The 14,156-nt window shown below is 45.3% G+C and overlaps 1 protein-coding gene across 1 annotated transcript in view; it reads left to right on the top strand.

Annotated features, from left to right (window-relative positions):
• LOC121548349 (leucine-rich repeat serine/threonine-protein kinase 1) overlaps positions 1–13,271 on the top strand; it is a 91,580-nt gene extending 78,309 nt beyond the window's left edge. Inside the window, 6 exon segments of the mRNA XM_045224994.1 lie at positions 896–1,009; positions 4,113–4,310; positions 6,230–6,444; positions 6,771–7,262; positions 8,145–8,246; positions 12,599–13,271. Coding sequence (XP_045080929.1) covers positions 896–1,009; positions 4,113–4,310; positions 6,230–6,444; positions 6,771–7,262; positions 8,145–8,246; positions 12,599–12,776 — 1,299 coding nt within the window. The 3' untranslated portion in view covers positions 12,777–13,271.
• Positions 13,272–14,156: the final 885 nt, after the last annotated feature.

Below are 14,156 nucleotides of genomic sequence, written 5' to 3'. Positions count from 1 at the left end.
TGGAGAGACCTGAAAATAGCTGTGCAGCAATGCTCCCCCATCCAACCTGACAGAGCTTGAGAGGATCTGCAGAGAAGAATGGGAGAAACTCCCCAAATACAGGTGTGCCGAGCTTGTAGCGTCATACCCAAGAAGACTTGAGGCTGTAATCGCTGCCAAAGGTGCTTCAACAAAGTACTGAGTAAAGGGTCTGAATACTTTTGTAAATGTGATATTTCAGGGGTTTCTTTTATAAATTTGCGAACAGTTCTAAAAACAATTTTTCTTTCATTTTAGAATAAGGCTGTAACGTAACAATGTGGAAAAGGTCAAGGGGTCTGAATACTTTCCAAATGCTGTAGAACAGAATAGATGACCTATATTTATATTTATCCATTGTCTTTGCATCTGACAGTTTACACAGTGATGCTGCTAAGGTTGGCCAAACAATACCAAACACTGGATGCCACTCAGCATGACATGAAACCTCAGACATAAGCCTTCTTAAGTGGGTTTCGTAATGTAACCAATGTACATGGTGACACCATGTCAGTACAAGTGCTCTCACCATATCATAAGTATTTTAATCTCTAGTCTAACCTGTGCCCTTCACTTTGTAGTGTGTAAGCTCAGGGTGAGTTTTGTTGCTGTCACGTTGCCTGGTGAGGCTATGCAAAGTCTAATGAAAACATGTATGGGGAGTGTCGTTGGGAATAAATGGGTGTTTATATAAAATATTATAATTGCCAATATGTTTAAAGTATTGATCTGCCCATGAAATGGAAGCTTATAACATTATCCACCTTGAGTAGATTATGTAGATCTGAATCAATTTTGTTTCTGTGAGTGTGTCTGCGTGCGTCTACATGCACGCGTGTGTGTGTATTTACTTTTGTGTGTGTGTGTGTTCTAGGAGCAGGAAGTGTTCATCTACAGTCTAAAGGAGATGTGTCCACTGAGCCAGCCCCAGAAACAGCTCTCCTGTCCTGCTATAGTCACCTGTCTGTTCCCCGTGCCCGCCAGAGACCAGGTAACTCTCCTGTAGTCACCTGTCTTTTCCCTGTGCCCGCCAGAGACCAGGTAACTCTCCTGTAGTCACCTGTCTGTTCCCGTGCCCGCCAGAGACCAGGTAACTCTCCTGTAGTCACCTGTCTGTTCCCCGTGCCCGCCAGAGACCAGGTAACTCTCCTGTAGTCACCTGTCTTTTCCCTGTGCCCGCCAGAGACCAGGTAACTCTCCTGTAGTCACCTGTCTTTTCCCTGTGCCCGCCAGAGACCAGGTAACTCTCCTGTAGTCACCTGTCTGTTCCCCGTGCCCGCCAGAGACCAGGTAACTCTCCTGTAGTCACCTGTCTTTTCCCTGTGCCCGCCAGAGACCAGGTAACTCTCCTGTAGTCACCTGTCTGTTCCCCGTGCTCGCCAGAGACCAGGTAACTCTCCTGTAGTCACCTGTCTTTTCCTTGTGCCCGCCAGAGACCAGGTAACTCTCCTGTAGTCACCTGTCTTTTCCCTGTGCCCGCCAGAGACCAGGTAACTCTCCTGTAGTCACCTGTCTGTTCCCCGGGCTCGCCAGAGACCAGGTAACTCTCCTGTAGTCACCTGTCTTTTCCCTGTGCCCGCCAGAGACCAGGTAACTCTCCTGTAGTCACCTGTCTTTTCCCTGTGCCCGCCAGAGACCAGGTAACTCTCCTGTAGTCACCTGTCTGTTCCCCGTGCCCGCCAGAGACCAGGATACTGTACACTACTGCCCTGTAGGGTTGTCATTATACCAGTTTCACAATAATACCATACTGGATTTTCCAATGCGAAAACATGAAGCAGGCTCAACTATTTGGTCCTTTAGGAACCTTTATTCCAATATTGTGTATAGCTTGGAAAGTAAACACATTTGACTCTGTGTGATAACATAATGCTCTTTGTTTCCAAGATTAGGATTGTTTTCCTTTAGATATTAAATCCGCTTCATGTTTAGTTTCCTTGCCACGAGACTTATCACGATACTGCTATCATGACAACCCTACTGCCCTGTCTCAAATCATCTCCTAGACCAGTAGATCCCTAACTGGTCCACCAGTAACCCCAACAATACACATTGCTGTTGTAGCCCTGGACAACCATACGTGATTGAATAGATCTCTGTGAGAAAGAATTCTGGGAACCCAACCCATTGTTGGGCCACTTCCATCATCTACTAAACCCCATTGTAACCCTGATACACTGGATAATCGGTATTCTCTTATTGCTGTACTGTAAAGTGTTTATACAGTAGCAATACAGCAGTTGACAATAATACGGTAACAAGCTAACTGCCCTCGAAACCAGCCCATGACCCTTTATAGTGATTTATTTGCGGTCTGACCGTCATTAACTAACTCGGCTACTGTGGTAAAATAGGTTTTACGGTCCTCTTAACAGTAGAAATGCCGGCCCTTGAGCGGTCCCGCTCTAAGCCAATGACGGGTCTTTTTGACGTCAACATTCAAACGGTCTAATCAATAGATTTCATATATGCTATCTGAAAAATAATCATGTGGTTGGGTTTATGAAGGTAATATTGAATCCTATTAATTTTTTATTTTTAAGAACATAATGGCATTTTCATTAGTATGTTACTGTAGGCTATATGTAAAAACGAAAAACCACTAGAAACACCACAATTCAAGTGCTAAATCCATCACAACCATTATAATTTCTTTTGGCAGGTCTTAAGAAACATATGGAAATAAGAAGAAGAACAGAATAGCATATTATACGTTGTATTATGTTACTAGTCTTTGCTTAGTAGCCTGGGCTGTGGAGCGCATGGAACAGCGGTTATTCTAGGCAAAATAGATATTTTGAAATAGAGCTCATCTCTTCAATTTTGAGAATTGTTTTGGAAACCTCAGAATCGGCTCTTTCTGATACTATACCGAAATCAAAACGTCTTACCTGCATGTGACTCTGTAGGACAGGAGTCGGCAACAGGAGGTTTGCAGGCCAAAACCAGCCTGCAAACCATTTTTGTTGTTGCCCCTCTCTATTGTAATAAGAGACTAAAATCACCATTCAGCTAAAAATGTGTTTGATTTAGGAAATCTGTTCCAAAGTATTCCCACCAAGAAAAAAGAAAAAAGAGACGTGATCATGTCTCAGTGTAATCAAGGTATGAAATGATTGTTCTTTTCAAAAACAATTTGTTTTTGGGCTTAGTTGTGGTCATTTGTGGTGCACAAATTATTGTAATAATGTTCTGCTCCTCCCCCCCACCATCCGCTTCGACAAAAATCGGCCCGCGGCTGAATCTAGTTGCCTACCCCTGCTGTAGGAGAATTTGAAACTTAACTTCTAGTGTTAAACAGGCTGGGCCCCTTGACCTGACCTCCCCTTCACCCCTAGACCCTCAGGCCTTTGAAGTGTCCTGTGGCTGGGGTAGTCCAGGTGCTGAGGCTGACCTAGTGGAGCCTCTGTCTGTCTGTCTGTCTGTCTGTCTGTCTGTCTGGGGCTAAAGAGCTAAAGGCTCTCTCACATTATACCTGCAAGGCACTTTGATTTGCTTGCCACGAAGAAGGGCGCAGAAGTGTTGGATAATTCTATGTAACATATTTCTGACACGTCAGCTGTTCAGGGTCCCCACACTGCAGACGTGGAGCCCCCTTTCCCTCCTTCCCAGAAACCCATCATCCACTGAAGTCAGCTGTACAGGTAGAACAGTCAGGCCCCGCTGTAGGACAACAGTAGAACAACAGCTGGTAGTTGCTAGGGGACTGCGAGGTCATGGGAGGAACAACTCTGGGGCAAACAGCCGCTGACCTGGTTGGATGACAAGATGGATTACACGTGGAAATATGTGTTGGGAATGATGAACGACACAATCAAACGCATATTTAAATTTAAATTAGAAGAGCGTACAGTAGATTGATTTACTAGTTGTATTATTTACTGTAGCAGTGCATACAACAGTATTTTTACTGCCCCCACTCACTATTTTAACTTAGCAACAAGAATGTTTTCACCTCCGTTCATGCTTTTGATCCAGTTTTTCAGTCTGCATAGTGGTTTGGATGTGTTATTGATATCTTCACTCTCTCTGTCTCGCTCTCCATTCCATGTACACACCCCGCCAACCTAACGTTCTGGTCTCCTCCCATGCAGACCCAGGCGCGTGTCTTCATGGGGATGTCAGACGGTCTGGTGGCAGTGTACTCCCTGGTGGATGACATGCCTGTAGAAGGAGAGACCTATCTGTGTTCTCACACCCTCAATACGACCATGTTTGGGATGGAGGACTCTGACCCAAGACAGAGACCCTACCCAGTCAGGAGCATGGTCCTGGTCCACAGTGGCTCCCAGGTAGGAATAGATGTATTGCTACCTGGCCCGAAGAGAGATATATCAATAACCACGATATGCCGATATATTGCTATAGATATATATATATATATGTGTGTGTGTGTGTATATGTATGTGTGTGTGTATATACAGTGGGGGGAAAAAAGTATTTAGTCAGCCACCAATTGTGCAAGTTCTCCCACTTAAAAAGATGAGAAGGCCTGTAATTTTCATCATAGGTACACGTCAACTATGACAGACAAATTGAGAAAAAAAATCCTGAAAATCACATTGTAGGATTTTTTATGAATTTATTTGCAAATGATGGTGGAAAATAAGTATTTGGTCACCTACAAACAAGCAAGATTTCTGGCTCTCACAGACCTGTAACTTCTTCTTTAAGAGGCTCCTCTGTCCTCCACTCGTTACCTGTATTAATGGCACCTGTTTGAACTTGTTATCAGTATAAAGACACCTGTCCACAACCTCAAACAGTCACACTCCAAACTCCACTATGGCCAAGACCAAAGAGCAGTCAAAGGACACCAGAAACAAAATTGTAGACCTGCACCAGGCTGGGAAGACTGAATCTGCAATAGGTAAGCAGCTTGGTTTGAAGAAATCAACTGTGGGAGCAATTATTAGGAAATGGAAGACATACAAGACCACTGATAATCTCCCTCGATCTGGGGCTCCACGCAAGATCTCACCCCGTGGGGTCAAAATGATCATAAGAACGGTGAGCAAAAATCCCAGAACCACACGGAGTGACCTAGTGAATGACCTGCAGAGAGCTGGGACCAAAGTAACAAAGCCTACCATCAGTAACACACTACGCCGCCAGGGACTCAAATCCTGCAGTGCAAGACGTGTCCCCCTGCTTAAGCCAGTATATGTCCAGGCCCGTCTGAAGTTTGCTAGAGTGCATTTGGATGATCCAGAAGAGGATTGGGAGAATGTCATATGGTCAGATGAAACCAAAATATAACTTTTTGGTAAAAACTCAACTCATTGTGTTTGGAGGACAAAGAATGCTGAGTTGCATCCAAAGAACACCATACCTACTGTGAAGCATGGGGGTGGAAACATCATGCTTTGGGGCTGTTTTTCTGCAAAGGGACCAGGACGACTGATCCGTGTAAAGGAAAGAATGAATGGGGCCATGTATCGTGAGATTTTGAGTGAAAACCTCCTTCCATCAGCAAGGGCATTGAAGATGAAACGTGGCTGGGTCTTTCAGCATGACAATGATCCCAAACACACCGCCCGGGCAACGAAGGAGTGGCTTCGTAAGAAGAATTTCAAGGTCCTGGAGTGGCCTAGCCAGTCTCCAGATCTCAACCCCATAGAACATCTTTGGAGGGAGTTGAAAGTCCGTGTTGCCCAGCGACAGCCCCAAAACATCACTGCTCTAGAGGAGATCTGCATGGAGGAATGGGCCAAAATACCAGCAACAGTGTGTGAAAACCTTGTGAAGACTTACAGAAAACGTTTGACCTGTGTCATTGCCAACAAAGGGTATATAACAAAGTATTGAGAAACTTTTGTTATTGACCAAATACTCATTTTCCACCATAATTTGCAAATAAATTCATTACAAATCCTACAATGTGATTTTCTGTTGTTTTTTTTCTCATTTTGTCTGTCATAGTTGACGTGTACCTATGATGAAAATTACAGGCCTCTCTCATCTTTTTAAGTGGGAGAACTTGCACAATTGGTGGCTGACTAAATACTTTTTCCCCCACTGTACCTGTATACCACAGTGTCAAATGATGAAATAGTAAATAATTGTATACAGTAGTGAAAGACCAGTAACCTTATTACAATGTTACTGGGTATGAAGTAACTACAGTCATGTAGTCAGGACAAACTCTGGTAATATGAATGGTTATCAAAAAGTGTAAGTCTTATCTCCACCTTCTTGCTCTTCCTCCCAGCTGTGGTACTCCCATGGTCCAGGCCTGCTGGTGATCAACTGCCGGACCCTCCAGGCGGTGCGTCGTCTGGACCCCTACGACCCCCCATCCTCCATACAGGCCCTGGCCTCCAGCCTCTGTCTGTCAGGGGATGAGGCAGTGTGGACCCTGGACGACCACACCAACACCCTACAGCTCTACCACGCTGCCACCTACCAGCTCTGTGCCACGTACAGGTGTGTGAGACGTGGGTGGGGGATGGGGTGAGGTAGTATTATGCTAATATATAGGACACTGCTATAGTATATGCTGGCAGTAGAATGGGTGAGTGAGTGGTGATTGTGACTGGAGAGGGCTTTGACTGATGGGAAAGATATTCAAACTTTACTTTAGAACACCATGGCCCATACAACCAATGTCTTGTGTACTGAATCAACTATACTAATATACTATACTATAATATACTATACTAACTAATACACAGACAAGACACAATTTCACTATGCAACGGACCATGTGACCAATACATACACATAATACAAATGTCATTTCATCATTCCAGCTGTGGCGACGCCAACCCTCTCCGGGACGTGTTCACTGTACAGCGACCTGCAGGGGTTACCATGGATACGACCCCTGACCTTGACTCAAAGAGGAAGGGTCTAGAGGAGGAGGAGGAGGAGTGTCCTAACGGCGAAGTGACGCTGATCTACAGCGCGGAGGCAGGGACTCAGATCATCCAGCACCAGGATTCGCTGACGGACTACTGCTCCATGTCCTCTGACTCCACCCCTTCGATGGGATTTGACCAATCCTGTTCCGGCCCCTCGTCAGAGCCGCTGGGATTGGACCGATCCAGTTCCTACGCTCTCAGCTCATTAGCTAGTTCCAGCAGTATGCCTTTTTCCACTGAGGAGGAAGAGAGGCCTCAGGACCACCCAGCCAACCCTGACCCTGTGGTGAACTCTGACCCCACCACGACCTTTAGCCCCACGTCCCCCCACCTGCAGGCCCTAACTGTGCTGGCTGTCAATGGAACCCTTTGGATCCCCAGGTACCCTCAATGCAACACACACAAACCCAGCATGTCACACTGTCATACAACAGACATAGGGGCATATTTTTTTACAGTCAAGAACAGATTCCTATATAATATTTACATGGTTCCTGAGACGTTAACACTCCTCCAGGCTTTGTGAGATCGTGCCTTTTCCATCTGGTCTGTCTGGTCCCACTCTAGCTAGGGCTGACACTAAAGACTTGTAAAGAGCAGAATCAACAACCTCTGAGTCATCTAAACAGTTGCTTTTGAGAAGGAAAATGCTTTTGAGAAAGTCCCAAATGGCCCAGTCTGGTGCCAGGTCAGGGTCTTTTTCTGGCCCTGAGGAGACTTGTTTTGGGCCAGGCTTCAGAGGTTGAAACACTTAAGGTCTGTGTCTTTAGGAAAAAAACACTGGGATAAAGTCTTATGGTGGAAATGGGCCAACAGATGGAACTTAGGTCTGACCTCAAATCATAATTTTGAGTTTTGAATAAGGTTCGTCATTTAGAAAATAGTATTCAGCTAACCAAATATTTAAAACATAAAAATGACAAATTTGCTAAGTAACCATGATTGCTAACGTTCGCTGGTAACGCTAGTCAGCTATAGCTTGTTCTCCATCTGATAACTTTTTAGTAAATGGTGAGCCAATATATTTTAATGACTGATCAAAACTCATTTTATCTTGGCTTTGTCTTGTCCCTCTGCAGCAGACACGTTTTGGGCTGCTTTGTCATTATTTTGCCAATACTCGAATCAGCAAAAAGTGATTTGAATCACAGTAAAACCAATCAAATCCAAATGAGTAGAATCTTTGTGGTCAGCCCAACTGGAACACTAGCTATTTGACTGTGCCAACAAGAGATCTTTAGTCACTACTGTGTTGTGTTCCAGGAGTGGTGGTGACGTGATGGTGATCGAGGTCCAGCGGCAGACAGGACAGCTCAGGGGGCGTGTCATCGCTGTGCTCAGGCCCCCTGGAACTTCCTCTTACGGGTGAGGTCATATCCTGTCAGGAAGGCTGTGTCTCAATAGTCTAAAGTGGCTACATGGGACAATTTGAGATGCATCTATTCTTTTTGATAGCCAGTGAGGTGTGTACACTCTGTCCAATCAGCTTCCACCATGCTGATGGAACAGCCAGTTATAAAGCCACACCTAGCCGCACCCCCTAGACACTGCTTTTAAATCTGAGAAGTCTGGATAGGTATTGTGATATCGTAATATTCCTCCCTTGCCCTAAGCTAGGTCAGGGCTGTGTTCTTGGAGCTCTACCGTCCTGCAGGGTTTCAGTCCAACCATTATTTAGCACACCTTAGTTTATTAGCTGCTTACCAGGACCTTAACTAGCTGAATCAGGTATGTCAGGTTAGGGTTGGACTGAAAACCTACAGGACGGTATATCTCCAGGAAGAGGGTTGAGTAGCACTGGCCTATATGGTATTTCCTTTGGGATCCATAGGAAGTACCCAAGGGTAGAGGCTACCGCAGGAGTTCATGCTCTAAAGCAGGATCCCATTCCTAGCCTTCCAGGGCCACAGTGTTTGCTGACTACTGCTTCTCCTTCAGCGATACCCTTGACACAGTGCCAAGCAGAGCCTTACTGGGCTGGCCTGGTTGCCTGGTTACGTATCCACCATAGTAGCTTCATAATAGCTTGAACCGTGCTGGAAAAGACGGTCTGAGCCAACACAGTACGGTTTGGGTCGGCACGATAGTGTGGGATAGACAGCTGACCTAGAGCTGGGAAGCCAGTTGTGTGGCTGTGTGGGACCTATTTATCAGCTGTAGCAAAGTAGGCCAGCAGAACTGTCTGGCTACATCCCAAATGGCACCCTATTCCATATGTAGTAGCACCTTATTCCCTATGTAGTGCCCTGGTCAAAGGTATTGCACTACATAGGGAATAAGGTGCAATTTGGGACGCACACCCTTTCTGGCACAGCAAGAAAAGGAGCTGGAGATTAATTTGCTGATTCAGCTTCAATAAAGACCCAGCAGAGATCCCTCATCATGTGCTTAACAGGGTTTTCCCCACTCTGTAATTATTCCTATAAACGTCCCAGCAGCTGTTTTAGGTACAGCAGAAAAGGACTTCTGTCTGAAGTGCATGCGTGTGCGTGCGTGAGGTTTTAGCTTTTAGCAGCAGGCAATAAAAGGGCCACCCAAAGCCGGGGTCCTTAATAAGCAGTGGTTGTCAGGGGCTGGTGCTATCCGGGATCCTTAGGGACGTCCCTAACCTTAACCCCTACCCCTACCCAAACCTTAACTTTAACAATAACATTAACCCTTGCCTTAACTATTTAAATTTCAACTTGAATAGGTTGACGTCAGATCCCGTTTAGACTAGTAGCACCAGGGACAGGTTGAGGTCAGGCCATAGGGTCGCAGGAAGACATGAAAGGCTGTGAGAAACACGCTGCAGATTCTGAGCTTGTTTCACATCAACTGGAGACTGCAGACTGACTGATCTACAAATCACCTTGCATCCTAAATAACTAGTCATTATGATTTGTAGATCAGTCAGTCACAATTACCCACAATGCACCACAGATGTAATGCTATCGAACACAGTCTCTGTTTATCGATTTCATCCCATTTGAAACAAACTACAACTTACAAAGGCTTTATAGGGCATTAGGAAAGTCTTCATCATTTTCTATGGCGATACCGGTAGCAATTGACTGTTCTGTCTGAGGAAGACTTTTGTGGGTGCGTGTGTGTGTGCTTGTGTGAGTGCGTGCAGGTGTGTGTGGCAGAGGAAAAATATATACACTACCGTTCAAAAGTTTGGGGTCACTTAGAAATGTCCTTGTTTTCGAAAGAAAAGCAATTTTTTTGTCCATTAAAATAACATCAAATTGATCAGAAATGCAGTGTAGACATTGTTAATGTTTTTAAATGGCTATTGTAGCTGGAAACGGCGTACAGAGGACTTTCTTCTGAAACTCTTCAGTCTATTTTTGTTCTGAGAAATGAAGGCTATTCCATGCGAGAAATTGCCAAGAAACTGAAGATCTCATACAACGCTGTGTACTACTCCCTTCACAGAACAGCGCAAACTGGCTCTAGCCAGAATAGAAAGAGGAGTGGGAGGCCCCGGTGCACAACTGAGCAAGAAGACAAATACATTAGTGTGTCTAGTTTGAGAAACAGACGCCTCACAGGTCCTCAACTGGCAGTTTCATTAAATAGTACCCGCAAAACACCAGTCTCAACGTCAACAGTGAGGAGGCGACTCCGGGATGCTGACCTTCTAGGCAGAGTTGCAAAGAAAAAGCCATATATCAGACTGGCCAATAAAAAGAAAAGATTAAGATGGGCAAAAGAACACAGACACTGGACAGAGGAAGATTGGAAAAAAGTGTTATGGACAGACGAATCGAAGTTTGAGGTGTCGGATCACAAAGAAGAACATTTGTGAGATGCAGACCAAATGAAAAGATGCTGGAGGAGTGCTTGATGCCATCTGTCAAGCATGGTGGAGGCAATGTGATGGTCTGGGGGTGCTTTGGTGGTGGTAAAGTGGGAGATTTGTACAGGGTAAAAGGGATCTTGAAGAAGGAAGGCTATCACTCCATTTTGCAACGTCTTGCCATACCCTGTGGACGGCACTTGATTGGAGCCAACTTCCTCCTACAACAGGACAATGACCCAAAGCACAGCTCCAAACTATGCAATAACTATTTAGGGAAGAAGCAGTCAGCTGGTATTCTGTCTATAATGGAGTGGTCAGCACTGTCACCGGATCTCAACCCTATTGAGCTGTTGTGGGAGCAGCTTGACCGTATGGTACGTAAGAAGTGCCCATCAAGCCAATCCAACTTGTGGGAGGTGCTTCAGGAAGCATGGGGTGAAATCTCTTCAGATTACCTCAACAAATTGACAACTAGAATGCCAAAGGTCTGCAAGGCTGTAATTGCTGCAAAAGGAGGATTCTTTGACGAAAGCAAAGTTTGAAGGACACAATAATTATTTCTATTAAAAATCATTATTTCTAACCTTGTCAATGACTACATTTCCTATGCATTTTGCTATATTTCCTATTCAAACTAATTTCATGTATGTTTTCATGGAAAACAAGGACATTTCTAAGTGACCCCAAACTTTTGAACGGTAGTGTATATATTTCAATACAAAATACCTTTACCCCAGAGTGGCCTTATGCTGATTGTAACCATCAGTATTGGATATTACATGTAACCATCAGTATTGGATATTACATGTAACCATCAGTATTGGATATTACATGTAACCATCAGTATTGGATATTACATGTAACCATCAGTATTGGATATTACATGTAACCATCAGTATTGGATATTACATGTAACCATCAGTATTGGATATTACATGTAACCATCAGTATTGGATATTACATGTAACCATCAGTATTGGATATTACATGTAACCATCAGTATTGGATATTACATGTAACCATCAGTATTGGATATTACATGTAACCATCAGTATTGGATATTACATGTAACCATCAGTATTGATATTGCATGTAACCATCCGTATTGGATATTGCATGTAACCATCCGTATTGATTTGCATGTAACCATCCGTATTGGATATTGCATGTAACCATCAGTATTGGATATTGCATGTAACCATCAGTATTGGATATTGCATGTAACCATCCGTATTGGATATTACATGTAACCATCCGTATTGGATATTGCATGTAACCATCAGTATTGGATATTGCATGTAACCATCAGTATTGGATATTACATGTAACCATCCGTATTGGATATTACAGTGCATACCAGAGAGGATGATAATAGTCTTGGTTAGCTACAACACATGAAACAACAGTGGCAGGAAGATAATATGGGGGTGTGTATATGATGCCTGGTTTGGCACGTAACACGGCAACAAGCTATTTGGAAGCCTTCCCTCTTCCCAGAGTGCTTGTGTCATGTCCTACATAAATCAGGAGTGGGATGACGTATGATTTACCTGTTTGTGTCATTTCTGGAAAGTATGTATTAACCTGTCAATGGCACTTTAAACACTGATCTAAGGTTTTGAGTTAGTCAGGTTTTAGGGAAGGTAAATTGATCCTAGATCTGTGCCTAAGGGCACCTTCTACCTGGAGGTATAAATCATATGTGTGTTCTCCTCAGTAGCCCTCCAGGGAACCTCTTCTCAGTAAAGCCTGGCTACTTCTAGGAAGAATCCACACATACTAATTTCAATGTTTAACTCTCTCTTTCCCTCCTCCCTATCCCCATCTCACCCTTCTCTCTTTCTATTACTCTTCCCCCTCTCTCTCCCCTATACCTCCCGCTCTCTTCCTCTCTCCCCCTCTCTCTCTACCAACTCTCTCTCTCTCCCAGGACCCTGGAGGAGGCCGCACTAGTGGCAAAGGACACTGTTGTGTGTGGCTTTCGCAACGAAAACAGGGCCTGGTGCCTGTGTGTCTGGCGGGGCTGGGGCCCCCGAGAGCTGGAGCTCTTCTACCAGTCCTACGAGGATCTGGGGAGGCTGGAGACTAGTATGAGGAAAAGAAGGTAGCCGTTGTACGGCACCGGCCGCAGTGGCCCAGGCAGGGGCTAGCAGTCACAGAATCACAGCTCTCTGTGTGAGAGCGGGAGGGAGGGAGAAGGAGGGGGAGATAGAGAGTGTGTGTGTGTGTAGAGAGAACTCGGCCAGGGGGAATACACACTCACAGGCCCCCAGTGTTCAGGTGACGGGGAGAGGAGAAGAGAGGGAGAGGAGAGGAGGGGTGAGGGAGATGGGGAAGCAGAAGAGAGGACAGGACAGGAGAGATTGGGAGATGTTGACAGGAGACACAGGGAAGGGGGAAGGATGCCTCACCCTGTCTCAGCTTGGGCCCAAACCCCCAGGGACCCAGTCAAAAGCCCCTGTGTGCCCCCAACACACCCCACACTTCCCCCTCTGGTGCCCCCCAACACACCCCACACTTCCCCCTCTGGAGCATCACTAAGATGGACTGACCACCAGTTAAACCTGAACCTGAGGAAAAGTAGTGCACATTCCCTACATAGACAGGGGAATAGGAAAGCCATTTGGGACACACCCTGAGTGTTGATACCAGCATGGGAGGTTTTTCTAACTTCACTGCTGTGTTAGTGAGATGGTGTTAATTTATGGTGTAATATCTTAAAATCCTCTTCAGTGTAAATAGACTGTATTGTGTATATACTGTACGACCGTGAATAAACTTCTCATAATAGTAGAAGTCTGTGTTGAATGGAAGCTTTATTAACCTCTTATCAAACCTGCCTGCTGTGTCTATCAAATGTAAGAGAGTTGCCTGCACCCCTCCATCTCGTACATTTGAGTATCCTCTCTTTCTCTCCCAATCTCTCTCTCCTTCTCTCCCCCTCTCTTTTTCAACCGACCCTCTCCCCTCATTCAGGGAAGACATAAGGGAAGGAGGGAAGCTTCTGGGCAGATTGAGAGAAGGAGAGAGAGGGAGGGGTACAGGGGGCACGTTGAGAGGGGAACGGGGGGAGAGATGGGAGGGGGTAGGTAGGTAGAGCGAGGGATACGTGTAGAGAGAGAGCGGTAGGGGGCAGGTAAGTTCTCCAACACAGCCCTGCTATAACCTGACCCTGACCGCTGATGTGGAATGATGGATGGATGGATGGACGGAGGGAGGGAAGGGATGATGGATTAATGAAGGGAGCGATGACAGGGGCCCCTCCTGGAGGGAGGAATACAGGGGGCTTGTACCATACTATGACACAAGCTGACAGGAATCATACACACACACACACACACACACACACACACACACAAAACATTGAACCTATACAAACACACACCATTGAACCTTTACACACACACACACACACAAAACATTGAACCTACACAAACACACACAGTGCGCCAACTCTGGACAGCATGTATGCATAGTGTGGTAAATGC

The sequence above is a fragment of the Coregonus clupeaformis genome, chromosome 15, assembly GCF_020615455.1.
Source record: "Coregonus clupeaformis isolate EN_2021a chromosome 15, ASM2061545v1, whole genome shotgun sequence".
NCBI classification, from domain to species: domain Eukaryota; kingdom Metazoa; phylum Chordata; class Actinopteri; order Salmoniformes; family Salmonidae; genus Coregonus; species Coregonus clupeaformis.
This window is presented reverse-complemented; position numbering and strand designations above follow the sequence as displayed.